Below are 13,057 nucleotides of genomic sequence, written 5' to 3'. Positions count from 1 at the left end.
CCAAGCAATACGTATGACAAAATTAACATGAAATATTAAAAATTAAGCATTTTTCTTTCGTAGCAGGTATAATGCTGCTTTCTTTAAGATGCCTTTCCAATTCAGCTAAACTATTGTTTATTTCGGCCTGCCGTGAAGTCTCATCGCTCCCACCGATGTCAATCTCAATTACTCATCTTATACTTTATTCCAACACCACCCAACCGGCACACTTTGCGCCATGTACGGTAATGGCGTCGACAGAAGCTCACATTCAGCGCACCAGCGCAATTATGAATGGTACCGACCGTCCATTCGACCGTTGTTCTTACCGACGGGGAGGGATTCTGCCGTGCCGTGACCGCACCGATCACTTTGCGCTCACCTAAATCACTTCATTGCGGATTGCGTGCCACCAGGCATCCTGCCATCCCCAGTGATTTGGATCCGCTTAGAACGGTTTCGGCAAGGTAAGGGCCAAGCCAAAAATCGTCCGCAAAACAACGACATCATCTGTTTTCATTTAACACAGTCACCGTGTGTTCGGGAGTTTTTTTTGTCTGAACACATTTAAACACACACACACACACTGGCCAAGAAATTTATGTGGAGACAAATCACGGCGAGCGGAAGTGAAACAGCAAGTGGTCGGTCGGTTTTTTCGGTGGAGTGCCGAAGAAAATAAAAGAAAAATTATATATCTAAGCGAGAGAGCGAGCAGAGCGAACAAAAAAAAAAGATGTTAAGCAAAATTAAGGGGGCTTTGTTTGTTGAAAGCGCGGAAAGTAAATGGGTGGGTGACACAGACTCACCCCCACCTGCATGTGGGCCCACCCTCCCGCTTCCATCAAAAGAGATAGAAAATAAATGGATCAGGACAGTTGATGTGTTTCTAAAATTAGCTATTTTTTCCCACACTCGCTATCTCTATCAGCGTATCCCCGTATACGTTTCGTTCTGTTGATTTGTCTGCTTTTGTTGACGTCTCTTTTCTAGCGCAGATAGCGCAGCAAACAATCGGTGGCCGTGAAGTAACGGTGGGCAAACAAAAAGGCACAAAAAAAAAGAAATGCGAACAACTACAACGCACACATTTTAGACACAATGTGGTTGGTCTCGTTGAAAAATAAAACACACCACCAAAGACAGGAGTGAGATGGAAAGGGAAAACATACCATCAATAAAATGACATCGTCCACAACAATTGCCAGCATGCCTCCTTCTCCTCCTACTCCTCCTAAGCCCACAGCTCCCACCACCCGGTTCACAGAAGTTTGGTTAAATCGGCAAAAAAAAAAACACTCACACACACACACACACAGATTGTTGGATGCATGATGTTACTTTTTTGTTTGCTTTCACTGCGATTCGTTATCTTTACATATACGTTTGTTGGGCTGTACAATGGCATCGGCGATCAGTACGGTTCGTGTTGTGGAAAATTTGTTCACAGTGCGGCAGCGGGTGGACATCGGGCTAGAAGAAGGTGAAACAGATTAGACCGAACCCCTGGGTGGAGAGATGGGTGTCAACTCATACAAAAACCATACCCACACACACACACACGTACGCACAAGGACAGTAATACAAACAGAACTTCAATCTAGAGTTTGAAAATTGTGTAAATTAAAATTGACGTTTCTTGGCGATGTTCCGGCTGCCTGAGATTGGTTGGTTGATGAGATGTGGACAAAGTTTCTATCTGTGTTGGCTACAGTGTTGGGTAAGGTGTTTGAAAACCGGGAGATTCGTTTTTTTTGTTGTTCTAAGTGGTGTTTAGTTGTTTTTTGTTTGGAAAGGATATTTGATGTGCGATCGGAATTGACATCAGCAAATAATGGTAAGCTTGAAGATTAAAACCTGAAAGCTGTCGTAAGTAAAAATATTTAATATTTGAAAATACTTCCAACGCACACAAACCATTGCTTGGTACTGTAGAGCAGAAAGAAAAAAAAACAATTTTTATTAATTGCAACGTTGATGAACTTCCTGTTCTAGAGTATCATGCAAGGGGTTAGTGGTTGAGCAAGGGTTGTGTGTTTTCTTCCAGGCGACGCATAGACAAAGAGATACATAGAGACGAGAGTGTAATAATCGTATGCATATTACGTCGCTACAGATCGCTTGCAAGTTGATTTTCAGTATTATTGAAGACCAAGTTGGTATATCCTGCCTTTCTTACATCACCATGAGCTCTTTAAGAAGATTACTCCAGCTTTTCAGAATTTTTCGAATAACTCCGATGATGATATGATAGTTGGAAACCTATCAAGAGTTTGGGCAGCCCTCAAGGTCGTTCGGCTTTTTTATTGCTCAATGCAGAGAACCATGTCACTAAGGAGTGCCCATTCGAATTAAATCAATATTCATGATGATCATTTACAAGATCACGATGTTGATTGAGTTCGATTCACAACATCCTGAAGAAAATTTCGATGTGTACTTATCCGCAAAAATACCTATTATGGTGGTCGAAAGTGGGACATCAATTTTAAGTGCTGAAACCAAAAATTCAAAGACATGTTGTCATCATTTGTCCAAAGCTAATGATCACTGTTAGTTAGTCCTAGTTTCATACAGATGTCAAGCTTGATATATCCAGTCATAGAATAAATATAACCTTCTCAACTATTTCTTCGCAAGATATAACTATTCGGGGGTCTTTGATGGACTTACCTATGACACATTAAGCTTTAAGGGCATGGCAGAAAACTTTTGCAGGCATTTAATAGTTATTTATAAACTGTCATCGGCCTATAATTACAACAAGCAAATGAAAAAAAAGCTGAATACTAAAAAAGTCACACAAAACCGAATTCTTCATGATCGGAAATGCCATCCAGTTGATTCATTGCTATTTCATCGCCGCTTCAAAAAGTTCATAAAATGTACGGACGAGCGGTAGACGAAAGCGCACACACTTTCTTCTCCAATCAGCAACAGTGGAATCTCATCCGGCTGAGTACTTCGCATTCGGCAACTCGAAAGACTGTGGGACGAATTAGACAATCTGATAAAATTCGTCACTCAAGCCCGGGGTAGCCGGTTCGCCGTTACCAATTCGTTTGTTAAATTGGGTCTTATATCCGTGCATTTCTAACGGCAACGGGAAGATGGGTAAGATGGGACGCGGGATGCAAAGAGCAAGCATAAAGAGGAAATTTTGGCAAAGGGACATAAATGTCTTGAGCTGCGCGCCGGATGATGACGAGGATATTCCCCGGTGGGATAAGATCAGAACCAGCGGGAATCAAATTAACGACAATAGTCTAGTGCAGGGATCTTCGAGGAGTTTTGTCGTCACATATAAATAAAACTTTACTAGATATCGGAGATAGTAGAAAGAGTAAAAGATGACGAGGAGATATTTATATTCTGCTCAGTTTTTATTTGCCCATAATACTATGTTAATACAGCCCCTAAATATCCATGCTTGAACTACCCTGTTCCTGTTCTTATCTATCGTCTTAAGACGTTGTTCAGAAGAATATAATCAGGACACAGAATGCGGTGAAACGGTGATGGCGTGGGGTAAAATTTTATTCATCACTTTCAAAAATCTTTGACAGTAGAGCCTCTGCCCGGTGGAGGAACGGCTGCACCGGAAAGTGTAGACACACTGACTACACGGACAAACTTTTGTGCGTTTGCTCCGGTGGGCATCTGGATCACGGACGAGGCGACAAAACTCGAATTAACCGACAGTGCAATGAGCCGGACGGTGCAAGGGGAATCGCGCGCGCGCTGCGAATGTCCAACTTTCTGTGGAAGAAAATTGACTTTTCATGTTTCGCCCTGTGCTGGCATTCCGATCGAAACCTCAGCCACAAAGTCAAACGTCAGCAGGCCGCCCCACGGACTCGTTCCGATCACCTGCAGGAATGCTGCTTGTCACACACACACACACACACACACATACACACAAAAGTATATCTATTAACTTTATTAAATTGACGTTTGTTTGAGGAGTGTTTTCTGTGCAGCGAATGAAAAAGAAAAGTAATTTATTTTAGTTCCTTCTCTGTTCTGTCGGTTGGCCTTTCTCTATCAATCAGCGCGGGCGCGCTTACCATTTGGTGCGGATAGAGGCTGGCACGGTCAGGCGGAAGCCATCGCGTATTATGTAGTTGCGATTTTAATAATATTTCCGCCCGTTTCCTCCTGGATCAATAGCATCCGGCCAGTTGCCGCACGCGCTACCCCCGCTTGGCATCCCTCGAGCGGCTGTCAATCGAACGCATTCAGCAGAAGCACAGTACAGTTTATTGAAATCGTTTGTCCGTGAAAATTGCAATACCAGCAGTCGTGTATTGTGTGTGTCTGTGTTTGTCTGTGCGTGTCTGAGGCACGTCACTTTATTACATGTTGTTTACTTGTCCAGTTTTGTTATGAGTGACTTATGAAGAAAAAATGACGCGCTTTGTTGTTTGGACCGTTTCTGGCTGAAAAAGTGCTGCACCTGCCCGTGCATGCCGTTCGCACTTAATTGCTTTTGTGAGGAAATATTTGCTCAGCGGAAAATTGATACGATTTCTGCTGGGATTATTGATTTAAAATGCTGTTTCATTTCCTGTGCGTGGTGAGAATGTGTGAAATACTTAACTAAACTTTACAGTGAAATAAAGCTAATAGTTAATAAGCGACAAATCCATAATTTCATGAGCTTCTTTCGTCTAAATGTAAGCAAAACAGATAAAAAACTGGTGTTTGAAATTTCAATCTCCCACCGATTGATAAACGTATTGAGTATTGCATACCTTGCGGCGCAAGACAGTCCTGGAAATCATCTAATACATTAAGTTGTTGATTCTCGACCCCGAATGAGGTTTTGCTTTCGTCTGCTCACCCACAAAGCAATACAGCCATCTGAGTGCTTTACAATATTCTAGCAGTTTGTTAAAATGACGTCAATCAAAACGTAAGAATTGCGTCTTTTGTCACTAAAGCTTTCAGCGTCAAATTTATTACTGCTTGCGACCAACGGCCGAGACAATGTTTGCTGTGGCTGGCGTATCGGCCGCTTGCAGTCAATTCAGTTCAATTTTCTTCCCCCCACAGTCTCCCCCCCCTTCCCATCGCTAAAAGACGTCCACTTTAATCACAGCTCGTGGCATTTCGCAATGGAACTTTTCTAATTTTCCTGTACGACTGTTTCGCGTGCGGAATGCTTTCGTGTCCGCTGTCCGTGCCCTCGCCAGCCCGTTTGCGACGTTTGTCAACTTTCTGTCAGTTCATCTGGAAGTGCTTCTGAGCATCTTCATCCAACATCGACGATAAGCCTCGGTGAGCGTCGGTGGCGGATGGCACTTTGGGGAAATGGACAACCGGTGGTGCCGAGCTAACCGGCCCACCGACTTGCCAGCAACCAGTGTTTTATGTTGGTGATATCGGGGGAGACAATGATGCCGGTACGCGGACGATTGCGGTTTACAACAAATTAAAACTTACTTATTACATTACACTTATTACACTTATTACACACGCACACACACACACGCTAAAACTTCGCTCGTCTAACGCGTCCTGTCTCGGCAGCGGCTGGATCAAGAAAAAGGCCGATCGGTCCCGAAGCCCGAACACGAAGGATGAACCGCATGGCACGTCGATCGCTGTCATCCGTTGACAGGACCGAGTAACGGCGTTACGGTCCGGGCCTCCGCTGCTTGGTCGAGTATACACTCAACACCTCCCCCTTTTAATTCAGCCGATACGCGCTGAACCTACGAGGCAGTCTTCTAGTCCTAGAAGATCGTCGTGGTAGCTGTGTCTGCTGGGTGTTGCTGCTGCCACTAGACGAAGCCGCTCGTTGTACCTCCGGTTGCACGGATGATGCTGGCGATGATGCCGGTGCTCGCTGAACCCCTGTCAGCGCCGGTGCTGCTGAAGATGAGGCTGGCTCCGTTGGCAGCGAAGCGGACGGCGACTGCTGACGAGACGTCAAACTCATCTCATCTAAAAGTAAAATGACGTTGCCAATTCTGCGAGCAATCCTCCCTGCTATCCAATTCCAAGAGTTTGCCCGATACACCTTGGCATACACTAAATCACCAGGCTGGTATTCACGAAAGTCATCCTTCGCTGTAGACTCCGATGCTGCAGGAGGGCGCAATAGATGATGAATTGTCCTGGTCGTTCTTCCAAACATCACTTCGGCTGGTGTGCGCTGGTCCAAAGCAGGATTTGGTGTTGAGCGATACGTGAGAAGAAACAAGTCCAGGGCCTCTTCAAGGGACACGTTCCTCGCCCGTATTTTCTTCAGTGATCGCTTGAAGGTATCCACAAATCGCTCTGCCTGGCCGTTGGACTGTGGATGAAAAGGCGGTGTGCGAACATGGTCGATGCCGTTACACTCACAGAACTCCTTGAAGGCCTCGCTGGAGAACTGGGTACCGTTGTCGCTGACCAATGTAACTGGCGGTCCAAATCTGGCAAATATTCCTCGCAAAATAGATATTGTAGCGAATGAGGTAATACTTGCAGTTTTAATGATTTCCGGCCACTTGGAGTAGGCATCTACCGCAATCAGGAAATAGGCTCCCTCCACAGGTCCAGCGTAATCGATGTGTACGCGGTGCCAAGGCCCAGGTGGCTTCGGCCAACATGATGGTATCTGGGATGGTGGTGATTTCGCCGCAGCCTGGCATGCTTCGCATGAAGCAACTCGATCGGCGATGTCGCTGTCCAATGATGGCCAATACACGAAACTGCGTGCAATCGCCTTCATTCGCTGGATGCCCGGATGCCCTTGATGAAGCTGTCTAAGGCATCTCTGCTGCAAAGCTGCGGGAATCACAATCCTCTCTCCGAAGAGGATACAGTCGCCAACGGTCGTCAGTGCTTCCCTTCTGTTGTGGAATTGGGCCAATTCCGCACCATAACTGACCTTGCCTGGCCAACCCGATTGGACGTAGCGGTACACTTCGCGCAGTAGAGGGTCCTTTTCCGTAGCTGCTGCAACTTCTTCGCGATCATGTACTCCTGCTCCGGTTTCGCGTGCTTGCTGATGAGCCGCGACAGCAGGTCTGCATTGCCGAATTTATCCGTGGGTATGTACTCGATTTCGAAGTCGTATAGCTGCAGCGCTAGAGCGAACCGCTGCAGCCGGTTGGCAGTATACACAGGAATTCCCTTTTTTGATCCAAAGATGCGCAGCAATGGCTTGTGGTCGGTTTGGAGGCGGAAATGCCTGCCATAAAGCATCTTGTGGAATCGGGTTACTGCAAAGATGATAGCCAGTCCTTCGCGGTCAATCTGGCTGTACCCCTCTTCTGCTTTCGTTAGAGCCCGTGACGCGTGCTGCACCACCTTTATTGATCCATCCGGAAACTTGTGGCTAATGGTGGCTCCGAGCCCAACCGATGAGGCGTCTGCGGCTACTATAATTTCAGCCGTAGGGTCATAATGTGTCAGAAGCAGATCAGACTTTAATATTTCCTTGAACTTTCTGAAGGCCTCTCCGCACTGCTTCGTCCATACAAACTGATTGCCATCTTTCAACAAGTTATCCAGGGGGTATCTCAAATTCCGCATGTTAGGCACAAATTTTCCGTAGTAATTAATGGCACCCAAAAACGAGCGGACTTCATTCACATTTGATGGAGCTGGTAGGTTTACAATAGCATAAATTTTCTTTGGATTCGGTCTAAGGCCAGTACGATCAATTATGTGCCCGAGGTACTCTATCTGATGCGTCTTAAAAGCACACTTCTCAGCTTTGATAGTAAACCCAAATTCTTTAATACGCTGAAGCACCTTGTTGAGATTTTCATCGTGCTCTTCTTCAGTTCTTCCCCCGACAACAACGTCGTCCAGATAGCCAGAAGTGTAACACAATCCGGCGAGCATCGCATCCATTATCTGCTGGAACGCGGCTGGCGCAACCTTTAATCCAGGAGGCAGACGATTGTAAAGGTAAAGACCTCGATGCGTGTTGATCGTTAAAAGGGGCCTGTAACGCTCTTCAATCTCAACTTGCAAAAATGCGTCTGACAAATCCACTTTGCTAAAAAATTTGCAATGGGCCAATCTTGCAAAAATATCATCGGGGAGCGGTAACGGATATTCATGCGGACGCAACGCATCGTTCAACCCCGTCGAATAATCGCCGCAGATTCGAATAGCTCCACTGCTTTTGCGTACGACGACTATTGGTGTCGCCCATTCCGAGTAATCAACAGGTGTGATCACATTCATCTTGACCAGGCGATCGAGCTCTTCCTCTACTGTAGCCTGCATTGCGTATGCAACCGGTCGCTTCGGGCGGAACACTGGACGGCAATTATCCTTAAGCTGCAGCTTGATCTGCGCTTTCGTGCAAAGCCCTGTGCCACGAAAAACTTCCGGAAAACGGCTCTGCAACTCCTTGCAGAGAATCTGAATCTGTGCGGTCGTCGAAACTTTGGCGCAAAACACATCCATTGGAACGGCGCTAAGAGCAAAAAGGTCAATCAAGTCTGCTCCCAGTAACAATAAATCGACTTGAGCCACACGGATGATCGCCGGCTTTGTAGCATTGCAAATGGCAACCTCTGCTCTAAACTCGCCAAGTAGCTCCAGCCTCTCATTAGAGGCAGTCTTTGCGCAAACGGTAGGCTGCACCAATGACGGCTTCCCTACTTTCTCCCACGCTGAACGACCTATGACCGATATATCTGAACCCGTATCTAGCTGCAACCGGATGCCAACTCCATTGATGGAAACTTCCACAAACTTGCGACTAGCCCGTACGCTGCACACCGTGACGGTTTTAGCAAATCGCGTTGGGCGATAAAACTTTCGGCCAGCCCGATGCTTCTGCTTGCGGCAGCGCTCCTCCAGATGACCAACTTCACCGCATTCACGACACTTATGGTTAGTATGCGGACAATCCTTCACCCAATGCAAAGCTCCACAGAACCAACAAGGGTTACTTGGTTTTCCCGACCGGTCATCACGATGTATGGGACGCGAGCGCAATCCTTTGCCGCGAAACCCATGATGGCTACGGCGCGCGCCATTTTGAATTGCCAACACTCGCTCCTCTTTTTCTCCAATGATCATCGCATTTTGCTTCTTTAATGCCACCAGACGACTACACTCCGCCGATAATTGCTCGAGGGTGATTTCAGCATGTTCCTCGATACGCGAGAGCAGCTTTACCCGAAAATCTCTATCCGTGTCTTCTTTCAGCCCACATACAAAAATCAGACACTTGAGCTGTTCTTCACCCATGCGGTTCAGCTCAAAATCAACACATGCCCGATTGACTCGACATGCGTAGGCCAAAAAATCCTCAGCTTTCGTTTTGACGATTTGCATGCATTTGTAGCGTTTAGTTAAAAGGGATTCTGCCTTGCCGAAAATGGCCTTCAATTTTTCCACGGTAGCCTCAAATGTTAAATCGCGGGGATTACGGGGTAAAATGTAATTCACGTACCTCTCATGCTCCATTGATCCTAGCTTCCGCATAAGCATTCGTACCTTGGCCGCATCGTCAATCCTGGCTGCATCACTGACGAACAGATCCTCGTAGCGCGAGTACCACGCCTCGAACGTTAGACCGGCTTCAGCCTCGAAGCGGAATTCGGTGATGTTTCTCGCCAGCGAGTCCAGGATTTGCTCCGGATTGGCTGGAGCTGACCGATGCTGCTGCTGCGGTTGCGACGCGATTTCCGATACTAGTGGTTGCTGCTGTGATGCACTTGGCGGATGCACTACTGGTAGCTGCTGCTGCGATGCGTTTGTGGGCAGTGATGCTGGCGGCTGTTGCTCAATTTTTGTCATTAATTGGCGTAGAAGCTGCATTATTTGATACATTGTTGGCTCACCGTTTTGTGACACGCCTGGTAGCGATGGCGGGTGCTGCATCGAAACGGCTGGAGCGAGCGATGGCGGATGAAGGCTTGTGGGCGCTGATGATAGCGATGGCGAAAAATGTACCGAGGACGCTTGAGATCCCTGCTGCTCGACCGCTGGAGCGTTTGGCGGGAGCGGTTGGCCGTATCCGGGTTGTAGTAACGCAGTACCCGGGGTTTCGAACTGCTGCGAGAGACGGCGCTGCTCTTCCTCCATCGATGAGTCCGTACGACGGCGTTTGCGTGAGGAAGGAATTGTTGCTCTGCGTGTGTATCACTTTTTTTTTTACCAAATTTCCTCGTCGCCACTTTTATGTTGGTGATATCGGGGGAGACAATGATGCCGGTACGCGGACGATTGCGGTTTACAACAAATTAAAACTTACTTATTACATTACACTTATTACACTTATTACACACGCACACACACACACGCTAAAACTTCGCTCGTCTAACGCGTCCTGTCTCGGCAGCGGCTGGATCAAGAAAAAGGCCGATCGGTCCCGAAGCCCGAACACGAAGGATGAACCGCATGGCACGTCGATCGCTGTCATCCGTTGACAGGACCGAGTAACGGCGTTACGGTCCGGGCCTCCGCTGCTTGGTCGAGTATACACTCAACACAGTGGTAACATAAATAATTCATTTTCTACGCACTGTCTGCAGGGTGGCGAAAGAACAGCCCCCCGTTCGTGCAATTCAACCTGATCCGTTGTCCGTTGACTTGAGTTTACCTTGGTTAAGGTGGCCTTTTGATTCGATGAAGGCAAATACTGGCTGTGTCTGATGGTCGGACGTCCAAAGGAAAAAAAAGTGGTCAGATCAGTTCGTGTTCTGACCAGATTCGGTAACCGGTTCGGTGATGGATCAGTAGCATCGGAACTGGCCGCCAGTTTCTAAGCGGCACAACTCATAAGCGGTCATCCGTTCAACCACCAAGTGCAAACATTCGCCGACCACAAACGATGGTTTATTAATTACGGAATTCGTTCGTCTCCTTATAAAGCGCCCGTTCAGCACGGTGTCACCGGTGGTAGAGTGTCTAGGGTTAGACGGAGATAAAAATAATCCAAAGATCGAACCGATTTCATTGTGGCTAGTGATGATGAGCATTGATTGAATGGCGCACGGACGGGGAATTGTTTAATTATTGCTAATGGCTAAAACGGTGAGGAACCATCAAGATAGAGCGGGGTTATAAGCATCCCAGTAATTAATTGTGTCTTTGTGATGTGGAAAATTCGATGCAAAGATTACAGTTGTGATATATTTGAGGGTTGGATCGTTTAGCAGCATAACATGTGACGATGGCACGATCGATGGAGGTGCCTGGTCGTTTGTACGAATATCTCTGCTTCATTTTATATGAGTCTTGGACTCTTATACTTTTTAAAATATTTCTATAATAAGTTTAGTGTCGTTTCACAATTTTAAAATGTTTGATATGTCGTTATTATTATTACTCCCATTTACATTGGGCTTGTTTTTTTACAGATTAATATTTACATGCTGCAGATTAATCTAATCTTCATGTGTTCAGCAACATCAATAGTGAACTTTTTTTTCCTAATAAATTAATTTAATAACGATGTCGTATGTAATGATAAAACAAACATTTCCTTGAATCCGTTTTTATTATGCATCATGCAAACGTATTATTTGATTTTTTATGTGTATTTAATTTAACAGGAAACAGTTTCCCCCGCACTCCTTCGTGAATGTAATCGCTGCCGCACCCACCTGTTAATTTACCAATGCCACAGTAAAAGCTCGTCGTACAGGGGACCCAAAGCCGGATTACATGTTTATGAACAGCATCGGCAGCATCGTGTATGCAGAAAGTGCTGGCAATCTTTCTTTTTTTGCGCCCGCACTTGCACAATCTGCACGAAAAACTGCTTGCATACCGATCAAAACATTAACAAAACAGTTGGAAACACAACACATCCAGCTTGGGTGGAATGCATTTAAGCAGGATTATATATATTTCTAGCCCCGCACAATGATGACGCACTTGGATGGATGAGTGGTGGTAGCGTGTGGATGTATGTTTTCCCCAGCAACACATATTTTCCTGCTCACAATACTGCTGACGGATTCTGGCGAACAAGTAATAATGGATTCCTGGTAGTTGGGTTGTGTGTGTGTGTGTTGTTGCAGTTCGGGCGAATTTCGATAGGAGGTACTGATTTTGAACGTTTTTGAAAACAAAGTAAAATAATTATGCTCCCAACAGGTGGTATGAGCCACTTTTCTTCTTGGAATCTGTGGGAGAAAACTTGGAATTAAAACAGCTCGCTACGGAAAAATAAAATGATCACGCATTTGTGAAATAATGCCATAATAAATAAGGGTTCTTGGATCAAAAGGAGGTTTATTATGCTAAAAATGCTTTCGACATAAGAAAACGAAAATGAAAAACACGAAAATACGATAAGAAGAAAACAATCAGTCGCAATAGGAGTAGAAAAAACCCAAACAAAAACATACAGAACAGCTCGTAGGGTGCATTGCACACTCGGGAAACGGTCAAGGAAAGGTTGTAACCTAGCAAAAAAACCCAACGAAAGCCAAACATGCCGACGAAACGTGCCCGAAACAACGTGATGAACGAAGGGGACGAAACTTAACGAAACAAAACTCCCGTGCGCGTGGCAAAAACGTGCTCAAGCAATGTGTGAGAGCGGCAAAAGAGCAAACAAATAGAACGCTCTCAGCATGTTGTGAAGAAATGGCAGCACATGGAAAACAAGCACGCCGTCTTCGACCGTCTGTGAAACGCACTTTTCCTTTTTTCTCGATGTAGGTGAGTGTGTGTGTGTGTGGGTCTGGTGAGATGTACAGAGAATGGTGCTCATCTCGCGGAAAACGCATCCTCGAATCTCATCTCGTTGTGTTGTTGCTCTTTCATTCTCTCTCTCTCTCTCTCGTTCTGTTGTTCTGCTTTCCTTTCACACTTTTCCTACGGGGAAATATTTCACGTGGTGCGCGTGCTTGCGCATGTTCACTCACGTACCGTACCATCGTTCCCGTACCCCAGCTGATTCCCCGTTTCGCCCAAGAAATATACTCTCACTGTTGAGTAGACGAGAGAGCGAGCGATCAATCCTTAATGCAGAGCGATCGTGAGTAACGCGGCCATGATTCCATGATTCCGCTCTCTCTCTCTCGCGCTCGCTCTCTGTTTTCTCGCGTGTGTGCGGTGAGGAAAATGTGTGGATGGAAATTTTCAACGCCGAACAGTG

General features: G+C 46.1%; 1 protein-coding gene across 8 annotated transcripts; it reads right to left on the bottom strand.

Annotated features, from left to right (window-relative positions):
- Window positions 1–5,446: 5,446 nt before the first annotated feature.
- On the bottom strand, window positions 5,447–10,197 carry LOC118505544 (mediator of RNA polymerase II transcription subunit 15-like). 8 transcript variants are annotated; one of them, XM_036041484.1, is made up of 3 exons: window positions 9,395–10,197; window positions 9,315–9,324; window positions 5,949–6,867 (listed from the first exon to the last, which is right to left on the bottom strand). In XM_036041484.1, the coding sequence occupies exons 1-3, from the start codon at window positions 10,027–10,029 to the stop codon at window positions 6,811–6,813; spliced, it is 702 nt and encodes a 233-aa protein (XP_035897377.1). In that variant the 5' UTR covers window positions 10,030–10,197; the 3' UTR covers window positions 5,949–6,810. The 8 variants fall into 8 exon arrangements, with proteins under 8 accessions (XP_035897373.1, XP_035897377.1, XP_035897372.1 ...); XM_036041479.1 differs by having other exon boundaries at window positions 5,949–6,283; window positions 6,370–6,867; window positions 9,315–10,192; XM_036041480.1 differs by lacking the exons at window positions 5,949–6,867; window positions 9,315–9,324 and adding an exon at window positions 5,447–5,942 and having other exon boundaries at window positions 9,395–10,192.
- Window positions 10,198–13,057: the final 2,860 nt, after the last annotated feature.

The sequence above is a fragment of the Anopheles stephensi genome, chromosome 2, assembly GCF_013141755.1.
Source record: "Anopheles stephensi strain Indian chromosome 2, UCI_ANSTEP_V1.0, whole genome shotgun sequence".
Lineage (NCBI taxonomy): Eukaryota > Metazoa > Arthropoda > Insecta > Diptera > Culicidae > Anopheles > Anopheles stephensi.
This window is presented reverse-complemented; position numbering and strand designations above follow the sequence as displayed.